Source organism: Triticum urartu, chromosome 4 (genome assembly GCF_003073215.2).
Source record: "Triticum urartu cultivar G1812 chromosome 4, Tu2.1, whole genome shotgun sequence".
Lineage (NCBI taxonomy): Eukaryota > Viridiplantae > Streptophyta > Magnoliopsida > Poales > Poaceae > Triticum > Triticum urartu.
In genome coordinates, this window is record NC_053025.1 from 205,123,593 (window position 1) to 205,135,552 (window position 11,960).

An 11,960-nucleotide genomic window follows, 5' to 3' on the forward strand; every position below is an offset into this window, starting at 1 on the left:
TTCAGACGTATGAACCTGTCAAAAAAGCAACTCCAGCCTTCCTTAACCATTTTTCACGGGATCATTCCTGGAAAGTCTGCTTATTCTATTAGGCGGATCAAGCTGAAAGTTGCGTTTTGCACTAAGTACAACTACAAATCAGAGTTCCTCACGTTTGAGATGGTCAAAATTAAGAGTCCATATTATGCCCTCTTTGAACAGCCGGCTTGCACTCGCTTCATGGCCCGGCCTTGTTATGTCTACCTCAAGCTCAAGATGCCTGGGCCAGAGGGCACTATCATCGCACGCAAGTGTGTGCGTGAGAAAGGGGACATAACTTATGCTGAGACGGCCTGCACAGCGGAGCCAATGTTGACCCGTCCGACATGAAACATTTTCAAACACTATTAAGCACGAGATAACAACGAGGCGTTCATTTTCCTTCCCAATTTCCATGTACACATATAGATAGTTGAAGCTCAACTAGAGACTGCATTTTCTCATCCCAGCTTACTGAAAAAATAGGTGCCTAATATGTAAACATGATTAAGATATGAAGGAATGGACTCAACTCTCGACTTGCCTATACACTATGACAAACTTTGGCTAACTAACCTTACAACAAGTTCACTATTCTTGATATGCATGTAAAAACCTGGTAACGTAGTCTCGTACGAACACCGGATGATCCCTCTTGCAACAACCATGGCCCTTGAAATTACCCATCTGCAGGGTTATCCATGTCAACAGAAGAATCTGCTGTTTACTCCGGCTCTGTACAGCTGCAAGCACCCGGAGCCAGAAGCGTGAAGCTTCACCTCCGTGCATGCCGGCACAAACAAAACATCCCCTTCCTTTGCTACTCCTTCGTCAGGCATGCCATCAGCCTGGATCTCGCCCTCCCCAGTCATGACGAGGAAGATGGATGGGCCAGGCACTGGTAACATGGTAACCGATTCACCTTGGGGTAGTGAGTAGCAATCAACTTCAAACTCATCAAACGGGGGTGTGTAACGAATTACATATGGCTGCACCAGAACACCTTGCAAAATTTCGGGGAACATCTGCATGCACAAGATCAAATGTGTATTACTTAAGGGAATAGAGCATAGTGTTTTAGAGAATATTTAAGCAACATATGTAAAAGCCTCATTGGCCCACCCATTGGATATTCCAGCCAAAGTTTCTCAATGTGATCAAACTCCAAATGTTCTCAAAAACCACTTTGAATTGCTAAATTATGTTACAAACAACCGATTTTAGCGCACTAGCATGTAACAAAATAACCAATTACAATTAAGGCCTTGTTTGATAGCAAAGTATTAAAAAAACGCAGTATCAGCAAACTACAGTAATTTACCTGTAGGCATAAAATACCGTGGTTTTAACATAACAAAGTATTTTAGAGTATTGACAATACAGAGCACCTGTTTGGCTTGGCTATGGCTTGCGCAGTGCTGTAAATTTAGATGGCTAGCTGTTAGCGCTGCAAACACTACCTAGCTAGTCGTTGCATTCAACTAATCGGCCATGCAGATGCAGCTAGCTAGCATATACCTTACCGTTAGCAGGACAAGCACGTGTGGCTGGTTTCTTTACAATTTAGGATCCGTTATTCTTGGCAGCTAGCTGGGTAAGCCCTTACCATATGCGTGCATAAGAACAGGAGCATGCAAAAACTGAATGTAGCCTATGGAGAATCTACAGAGACGGCCGCAGCGGCGGCAGTGAACGCGATGGTGTGAGAGCGAGACGAGCTTGTTGTGAATAGCTAGCAACTAGCTTGTTTCTTTCGCTTGCTCTGTTTCTAAAAAAGAGGCCCATGGTTCTTTTTTTTATGCAGAGAAATTACCACAGTTTTGAGGATACTCTAGTTTTAATAACCCGGTATTTAGTGCTAGCCAAACAGGTCACAGCAAATAAAACTATGGTATCTGAAAAACTGCAGTATTTTTAGAATACTCAGAAAATACTTTGCTATCAAACAGGGCCTAACCTGCAGCAAAAAATAATCAGAAACACTATTGACTGCCGATAGATGATGCTAAGCTGTATGCTGACAAAAATGAACACAATATGGCAAATAAAGAAACTGCATGCCAAAAGAATTGAGATTATAAACAGGACACTAGAGGTACAGATGAAAGGAACACAAAAAAAAGAACCTGCTTGTATGTCAGCATGGAGCAAAGAGTTTGGACATCTTTGTACTTAGGAGTCAGACCAGCACGAATTACGTTGTCTGAGGTAGCCATACATTCAACACACTCTCCTGATAGATACGCATGTGGTTCGTTGGCACCAATGTAAAGTGCTTCACCAGGGCTGAGCTTAACATAGTTAAAGAAAAATGCTGATAAAACGCCAACATCTCCTGGGTACTGCTGCTCTAGTGATAAAACTAGTTGCTCCTTCTCTGTAAAGGTTCTAATCTGAATGGGAGAAAGACATTATCAGTGCAAATAGTTGAATTACAAATACTAGGTTCTCCAAAACATATGACTTTTTTCTTCAAACAAGCAATAGCTGCATATGTATATTCCTCATGGTGTGATGATCCTGACTCAAGTAACACAAGACAGCAAGATGAAAGTAGCAGAAAATAAATCAATGTGCTGTGAGGAAAAGAACAAAGACACCAATAACAAAGATATCTTATGCTTACAATAGCTTTCAGATTATATGGTGGCCCCATGTATGCAAAGTAAAACTTCAAAAGATTTTCAATTAGAAAAACTCCTCCACAGGGAACGCAGCAGTGCAGAAGTTAACAGTCTACTTACATGTATCTTAGCGAGATTTTCAACTACCTAATTTGTACTGAATACTTGGGACATGCATTATGAAATGATGTTGGTTGCCCACTACGATATAACTGAATAATTAGCTTCAGCAAGCAGTGATATCGCTTTGGTGGCTACAACCAAACGATGATTACTACTCCCTCCGTTCCGAATTACTTGTCATAGATATGGATGTATCTAGATGTATTTTAGTTCTAGATACATCCATTTCTGCGACAAGTAATTTGGAATGGAGGGAGTACCTAGTTAGCCTGATTGTCTCATCGTTAATATTCACAACCATCAATCTTCCAAATTAAATACCCAGCTTAATACTCACAGTATCTTTTTGAGTTGAAATGAATGCTGCTTCAGTGTCTACGTTTCCATAGGTAGGATCCTAGAGCAAACTCAATTATTCCCAGACAACCATCAACTACACTAGTGCATAGTTATAGCAATCCTACTCCCACCAGGTCAGCTCCATAAATATTGGTACTTATGCATTCCCTTCAGCGCATTGAGATGTTACTCTGAAGCAGCTATCGAAATTCATGTTTACTTATTTATAGCATAGCGCATACATAGTTTATACATGCACAGTCTTTAAGGACAAATAACAATTCAAATTCAGTTCTATTCTTCTACCTTTTCCAGGTAGTCGACGGCTATTCACAGCTACCGCCTTACACCAAAGAAGAGATCGACCCAATGTTTTATTTCTGTCTTAGTGAATCCCGATTCAACACTAAAAGTATATTGACTCTTTCCCAAGACTTTTTTCTGTAAATACTGCATATTTGATTCCATCCATAAATCTACTTTCCCTCCTATGCTCTGAGTTCCAGCATCGATAAGAATTTGAATTCTTATTGTTCTTATGTTATGGTATGAATATACCATACCAATTTGTTATGTATGGATGATGGACGAGATTCCATGGATAGAGAGCCAGTTCCAATAGACTTATGGAACGTTCCGTTCATGTGCATCCAGCAGGAATTGAACCGATAAATTTACCAATTATGAGTTGAGCGCTTTAACCATTCAGCCATGGATGCTTAACAGGGATCATCGTACATCATAAATAACTAATTTTCATATATAAAGACATATCATAGAAAAAAGAAATCAATTACTCATATTTACTAGGAGTATATTTTTTATACTGTACAGTTGGCCTAAAACAATTTTTAGACACTGGAACTGTAAGAACCTGGAAAGCAAAAAAAAACAATAAAAAATTAACCAAAAGCATTTAATAGCCAAGTGTAGGTCTCAAAAAATTACTGTTTCATCTACGACAAGATTGACCTACATGACTCTGGTAGGCAGCATTCAACTATGCTTTTCCTAGACATTTCCTATGACTTCCACTTCCACCATTGTTTAGAAAGAAAATAAAAACTGGAGGAGCTGTTTATGGTTGGTACACAAACATGGACAAAACAATTGCAGATACTAGAGCACTAGGAAACGAAAGATACTGACATCAACCTCCCAGTGAACACAATCATAGGTAATTCAAATGAACATGAAATTGTCTATGCCAATAACCCAGCAAAGATATTTACCTTTATCTCCCCATTCAAGCGACTCTTTAATTTGGAAATTGCTGCAGCAACTGCTTCTTTGCTTGTTGCCATTAGCTTAGTAAAAGCTGATTGCAGATATGACCTTACTCCAATACCTCCATCGTGCTCTTTGGCAGTCATAAGCTTCACAACATCTTGTTTGCCAACTAACATTTGAACCTCAGGTACAGTCCTCAAAACATCCTTGAGCTCCTGGACCACAGTATGAATAAATCAGTACTTGATTCTAAAATGATCGACTGTTAATTGCTTACAGTTCCAAAAGCTCATAGTTAATATCATAGCCCACATTTTCAACAATCGAGTGTTTGCACTATCTGGAACAATGCATCCTTTTTGGAAGAATATAACCAATGCAAGATAGAATTTGAAGTATCTAAAAAGAGGCAAACTGTACTTTCTACAAAACAGGATAGTTCTAACAAAATGAACATAGCAAAGGTTTCTCTGCTCCATACTTCCCACCCTAAATGTATCTATCTAATCATTAGTCAAGAAAAGAGGAGTGCCTCTTACAATACTTTAGCTACACTAACCATTTAACCAACAAGAATCTAAACTTCACCGTAAATATTTTACGAGAGTCCTAATAACCCTTATTTACCCATCTGGTATGCAATAAAAAAAACTATTGCCACATAGCAAATTCAGTCGAATAAACATCAAGCAACGCCAATTGCACAGCGGCTTTGACTATTCATAAATTTCCTGCCACCTACCTAACAAGCGAACTTTTCCAACCGCATCGCTGGATGTGATTTGGACAGAATGTGTGCATGGGGCCAACAAGTAAGATGCCAATGCCGCCGAGGGATATACAGGACAACTTGCGGGACGCCATCACTGTCTTCTGAACAAGGACCACGGTACCTCATGGAAGGCAAGTGATTTGCCAGCATGTTCATACTCTGTTTTTAAACTCTTCTTCTGACAAAATTTCTAAAAAATAAACAAGGGTTGCTCACATAAATGCAGATGGTACTTCGGCGAATAATCAGACCTTGATCGTTGGGCTGTCAGTGAGCAATTACACTATTCTACAGTTACAAATCTCTATTATTATTATCAAACTCGTTAGTAGCCAGATCCACACCTCACTTGGTATTTTGTCATTGGTCAGCTCATCCCACCAACCCATGAGGAATCATATTGGGAATCTGCTTGCCACGTCGAATAAACAATCCACCTACCGCATCGAACTTCCCTAAGTAACTAACTCAAGTACTCGACGCGTCAGCTGACCCTATTAGAACAATCGCAGATCAGCGTAAATGGAAATGAATCGGCCATTCAACAAAGCAGCGATTCAACAGTACGTGCACGCAAGGAATGCAGGCGCAGAAACCTGGACGCTGACGAAGCCGCAGAGGGCGCGGAACTCGGTGACGGCAACGGCCATCTCAGGCTTGTGGTTGGCGTCGCGGTACGTGGTAGGGCGCAGCGCGTGGAGCGCCCTGGCGAGCTCCCTGTCCGGATGCGCCTGGATGGAGAGCGGCTTCGCCACCGACAGCACCTTGAATAGGAAGGGGAGGTCGCCGTCCCAGCGCGCGGTGACGGCGCGGCCGAGGAGCGCAGCGGGGTTGCGCGCCAGCCACTCCCTGAGCGAGACCGCGCCGCCGTCGTCGGATGCTAGCGACGACGGGGCAGCCGGGTGGGTGCCCATCCAGAGCTCGGCGCAGGGGCGGCCCTCCTCTGTCTTGCCGGCGAGGCGCGCGACGAGGGAGGCGTCCCCGCGGCTGCCCCACTCGTAGTGCTGCACGGCGCCGCGCAGCCGCAGGACGCCCTTGGGGGGAGAGCACGGCTCCAGCTCCGGGTCGTGTTCGCGGTCGGCGGGGAGGAGGAGCCCCAGGCCACCCATCGCGCCTAACCCTAGCCCGAGGCCGAGCCCCAATTGGGCGGAGGAGGAGGCGGTGGAGGAGGACGCCATCGAGGCAGCGAGGGCGTCGTCGGCGGGAAGGAGGAGGGTTTGGTCTGCGCGGCCGTTGGGTGGGGGGGGCGAGTGGGCAGTTGCGCGGTTGGGTTTTATGGAGGGAAATGCGAACGGAAGCGGTGAGGGGAAGAAGAAGAAAGAACGAGGCGACGACGACGGGAGGCGAAAGCGAGAGGTGGAGGTCGGAAAGGGTCAAGCGAGGATGGTAGCCATACCGCGGCAGTTTGGCTCGGTTTTGCGGTCTGATAGCATTACTAGTAGAGCTCTCAAACTCTCGTACCTCTAAAAATAACTGTTTTTTTTACAGTTTTTGCCCAAAAAATACCATAGATTAGAACCTCTAAACTCTTAAACCCGTAAAAAAATTTAGAGATCCAACCCTCAAACCACTTTGCAATCTGTAGAAGTAGGGGTTGAGGGGAAAATCGCCCCCCAACCCGCACTCCTCCTGGGAAGAGGACCAGGGCCTCTATAAATAGGACCAGCCACCCACAGGGCAGAAGGAGGGGGGAAGAAAGAGAGAGAGTTTTAGGGGGATCAAGACCAACGATAGAAGAGAGTGAGAGAGAGAAGGGTGACTGAACTCCTCCCAGCAGTTCATCGCCCCAGCCAAGAACAGACCCTCGCGAGGCTGTTCTTCCTTGTATTGTTCTTCATCATCAGCCCAAGAGGCATTCCACCACACCACACACTGGAGTAGGGTATTACACCACAACGGTGGCCTGAACCAGTATAAACCCAGTGTCTCTTGTGTTGTTCTTTCCATAGCTTAGATCTTAGCGAGGCGGAGGGGTGCAGGTAGGTAGGAGGCGAAATCTCCGCGCGCACCCCAGTGTTTGAACCTCAAGGGTCTGCCAGAACCTGAAATCCGACAGTCGCCGGAGTTGGTTCCTTGTGTACCGAGCCTCTTAACGACGGCATACGGATGGACGACATGAACGGTGCCGGCTGGGAACGCACCGCGCGGCGGTGCGAGGGATGAGGGTTTTTGGTGTGCCAGGGTAGTCAGCTGCTCTCGTGGGGACGTTGGAGATACCCTTTTCTCACATGAGCCGGGTGTTGACGACCCGGCATGGTCTCAGGTCCAGGGGACGCAGTTGGCCGCGCTACACCACTCCGCGGACGCGTCACGGCGCGCGCGCGCAATTCGGCGCCCCGTGCATCCTCGATGAGCCGGGTGTTGATCTGCTGGTCGTGCCACAGTGCTAATGCCACCCTCAACACACTGAAACCCACCGTGTAAAGCGACGATGAGCGTATCGCTCCCACATGCCTCATTTGAACATTCCGCCGAGAATCATTCGCATGTGGGTCTAGACTAAGCTTGTATTTCCAATGTTGTAATTTTCTCGACATGCATACAAACAAATGGTTCATTTAAAATTTCGCTTTGGCTCCACTACGTGTCAGTTCCCATCTTTGTTTTGACATCGCATTCGGTAATTGCCCCGACACATCTTGATGAGATCGATTGATGTTGAGAGATCAATTTGCGTGTCGTGCAAGGAGATAAAGGTTTGGTCTGATTCTATGATAGAAAGGACCGGCGGGGGGGGTCTGTGGGGATCAGAGGGAGTATATTGTATGTTCATAAGCGAAACGAACGTATTGTACCCACCCTAGTCCTCTTTCAATCGATCTCCGGACCCCGAATGAAATCGAGAGAGAACGAGTGGGTGCATGTGTGATACGTAAGGCGGATTCAAAATTTTGAACCAGTGATCATAGCATCCACAAATCATATATAAAGGGTATTCAATGTTTGTTTCGCTCCTGAACTTACAATATACTCCCTCCGATCCTTTCTAGTAGTTTACATATAAGTTTTATGTGTAGTCAAAGTATCTTTACTTTGATCAAACTTACAGAAAAAAGTATCAACATTCAACAACGCCCAATCAATATTGTTAGATTCGTATGTACTCCTAGATTTGTATTCAAACATACATGGTTTCCAATTTGTTTTCAACCATGTGAATGTGCTTGTTCTCGCGCATGCTCTTCCTACTAGGATTTTGCCACGTATAGCCAGTCCAATAGTAATTTTTTTAAGCTCCCTAGTTAAATACAATAAATATGAAGAAAGAGATAGAGAGGGGATGGAAAAAGGTACCAATACAATAGCCAACCTTATATATTTTTTTGTGGGAAATAGCCCACACTACTGTATGAGTGCATATAGATGATGTCTATAGATGACATGGCAGTTCCTTAGAGCCATCGGCTGGCTATATTATTAACCATGCTCTAATGCGTTTTTCAAAACCGCCTTTGACTATTGACAAGATTAATAGTACATGAGATGTATAATGTGAAAATTATATCATTGGAAGCTCCTTTCACATATGAATTTGACCGTATGCTTTGTGTAAGTTGCATGTCATATATTATTTCTCTAGAATTTGGTCAAAGTTAGCCTCGAAAAATGCATTAGGCCCTGTAGATGGAAGGAGGGAGTAGCAGTGGAAGTGGATCCTCTGACGTAGGTATCCCTGCCTTACCCTCCCTTTTGTTCACTTACTGGCGGACCCCATGCTTGTTAGGCCCCGCATGTCAGTTACTCAATGGGTTCGGCCACGTTAGGGGATCCTCATCCATAGTATACTCACTCTTTTTTATTTACTCCACATAAAACAGAGGGAGTGGTAGTATAAATGACGCGGGGGGGAGGGGGAGGGACGTCGCTTTGCTCTCAACTATGGTCCCACAAGCGAGCAAAAACGCAAGATGAAGCACATTCCATTCGGTGAGAGACATGGAGGGTCCAGCGTGCCAGGGTGCAACGGGAACGCGACAAGAGCGATGCACAGTCAAAAACGATTACTGGTCGTCATCGGAACCACTATTCACACCAGAACCTTTGCTGCTCGGCATACGCCAGCCACTGCCCCAAAACCACACCTCCTCTCCAGTCCATCCCCCCACCTTTCGATCCCCTAACCCACATCAAGCGTCCCCTAGTTCACCAGAAAGCCATGGTGCACTGCAAGATCACGTACAACAAGATGCTGACGCCGGAGCGTCGCGCAGAAATCACGATGATGGTCGGTGCCATAGACCTCCTTTCCCAAGCTCGCTTTTGCGGCGGGCCAATCCCCGAGTTCTCTGGAGCCAAGCTACAAGGAGGAGGAAGCTGATCCACTGTTCATGTCGGAGGTCGCGGCGCAGAAGGCCCCCAGTGGGAATGAGATGATGGACGTTGACTTAGTGCCAGCGTCCGGGTCCCCCTTGGTGCAGGCGGACCAACGGTTCAACCTAGTGATACTAAAGGAGGACCGGGAGGCAGAGGCTAAACTCGACGCCGAGCGCACGCATGCCGCTGCCATTGAGGCTCTCCTGCAGGCGGAACTGGATGTCGTGGATGTGAACCGAGCGGCAAAGACTCAACTTGAGGTGGAGCGCGCAGATGTCGCTGCCATCGAGGCCCTCCTGCAGGCGGAACCGGGCAGCGGAGGCTCAACTCGACACGGAGCGCGCAGATGCCGCTGCCATCGAGGCCCTCCTGCAGGCGGAACCGGGCAGCGGAGGCTCAACTCGACACGGAGCGCGCAGATGCCGCTGCCATCGAGGCCCTCCTGCAGGCGGAACCGGGCAGCGGAGGCTCAACTCGACACGGAGCGCGCAGATGCCGCTGCCATCGAGGCCCTCCTGCAGGCGGAACCGGGCAGCGGAGGCTCAACTCGACACGGAGCGCGCAGATGCCGCTGCCATCGAGGCCCTCCTGCAGGCAGAATCGGGCATCCTCGAGTTGAACTGGGCGGCGGAGGCTCAGCTCGACGCGGAGCGCGCGGATGCTGCTGCCATCGAGGCCCTCCCGCAGGCGGAACCGGACATCCTTGACTTGAACCGGGCAGTGCTCTCGTCTATGTAGAGAGCCAGCACGCTCCGCGTGAACGAGTAGCTGGAGGCCGAGGACAACCATGGTGCGGAGACACGTCGGCAGCTAAGGCTGGTTCGCATCGCCAGCCAAGGACGACGAGGCCGTCTCGTTCCGCGAGCAGTGATAGTTTTTCTTTATGTTGTTGTTTTTAGGGATCTTTTGCTGCGTAAAAACATATATTGTTATGCAAGAAGCCTGACTTTCATCATTTGGGTCGGTCTACCATTTCAGGCTATTGGATGAATATCCTACGTCTCCTAACCCTTCTTCCTCACCTCTTCTTCTTCCCCAACAGACCACCGCACGGGCCGTACGGATCCTCCCCAATATGCGGTTGGATAAACATACTTTATATGAATGAAAATTATGTGTCAGCGGTAGGATGGATGAGTTTGGTTTTTTCACATGCGGTAGCACGTGTCAGTGAGGGTGCGTTCCCTTGGTTAGGTTTGCGACATGCAGGAGCGACTGTGTGAGGGTGTAGAGCAACCGTGTGAGGGTGGGGTGTCACCGCGACAGCCGTGCGCAAGTGTACCTCCGTTTCATTTTGAAAACTTTAGGAAAGCTTGGCAAAAATGTGTGGCGAATTATGGTAATGCAAGGCCTAGACCCAAACAGGATAAGTACGTACGTACTAGGAGTACTGGTGTTAATAAAGAAAGGCAGGGCTTTGCTTCGCGGGATTAATCGATATAAATCCTCGTTTGACATGTCAATTAATGCCTATTTTTTTATCCAAAGCCCAAAGATCTAACCATCTCACTCCTCATCGCTTGATTAATGCAGCGCCATGCAAACCAACCTTTTCACTTCCGCATGCATGCAAGGGTATATTAATGTCCTTGGTTGCTAGTACGAGGCAAACCCCATCAATTTTGCCTCAATTAGTGTTAGTGGCCTTTTGAAAATTGTAATTTTGATATACTGGCCTTGTGTACAAAAAAATGGAGGTAGTAACTATTTGACTTCCTTCCCCATTGCAGTGACGTCGACGATATCTTGAACGTTGTGGTTTGACGAAGTGCATTCGACAAAGAACACCGTTGAGGGAGACCACCGGACGCAAGTGTCGCCTGCGAGCCGAGACAACCGCCTTATTTGCATCCAGGAAGTCCGTTGAACCAAAGGACGTGTAAATGTACTAGTACTACTAGTACACAACAGCATCGTCCATCCAACTTAGTGCGGTGAGGTGGTTTCTCGAAGAAGACGATGGAGAAGCGGAGTGAGCAAAGAGTGAAATGATGGTTGCTTCGTCCGTGCTTTGTGATTTGACGCTTCAATGCTTTGTGATTTGTGATAGAAGGGATAGGGGAGTAGACTCTGTGCTCTATATTGTACATGCATCCAAGCACGGGATCAAGAGGAGAGACATTGCATTTTTCTATTCCTTCAATCAATCAATCAATCAGGGAGCTTTGGTTCCATCTTTTTAGCTTTGGTGGCACCGTCCACAATGGTTCCCATCGATGCCAAAAGCTATTTTCACATTTGGCTACACATTGTGGATGCCCTTAACCGTATCACTTGGTTTTTCTCATGTGTGCTATCTATACAAATCTCAATTATATTGATCTAAAAAATTATAGAATCAAGATTAGTAAAAAGGAGGTGATTTTGCCGCGCGGATGGCGAGGGAGGTTTCTTATTTTTAGAGGATGTTGGCCTGGCATTTTTCTAACATGTGGTCCCACATGTCAGTGCTTTACCAAGCCGATCGACATCCCACATGAGGCAGAACAACGGCAGAAGCAACACGTGGTTAACTTGAAGAAGATCTTATCATAAAAAAC

General features: G+C 46.3%; 1 protein-coding gene across 1 annotated transcript; it reads right to left on the reverse strand.

Annotated features, from left to right (window-relative positions):
* Positions 1 to 386: 386 nt before the first annotated feature.
* Positions 387 to 6,468, reverse strand: LOC125551308 (mannose-6-phosphate isomerase 1-like). Its single transcript, XM_048714489.1, has 4 exons — positions 5,703 to 6,468; positions 4,337 to 4,549; positions 2,145 to 2,411; positions 387 to 1,043 (listed from the first exon to the last, which is right to left on the reverse strand). The coding sequence occupies exons 1-4, from the start codon at positions 6,282 to 6,284 to the stop codon at positions 723 to 725; spliced, it is 1,383 nt and encodes a 460-aa protein (XP_048570446.1). The 5' UTR covers positions 6,285 to 6,468; the 3' UTR covers positions 387 to 722.
* Between the last annotated feature and the right edge of the window lie 5,492 nt (positions 6,469 to 11,960).

Bases quoted from the DNA above. Each gene is read 5' to 3' on its own strand.
- LOC125551308 (XM_048714489.1), bottom strand. From the start codon at position 6,284: ATGGCGTCCTCCTCCACCGCCTCCTCCTCCGCCCAATTGGGGCTCGGC. The intron at 4,550-5,702 runs GTTTCTGCGCCT...ACTGTGGTCCAG, and splicing joins GCGGCTTCGTCAGCGTCCAG to GAGCTCAAGGATGTTTTGAG. The intron at 2,412-4,336 runs GTAAATATCTTT...TCTCCCATTCAG, and splicing joins GCTTGAATGGGGAGATAAAG to ATTAGAACCTTTACAGAGAA.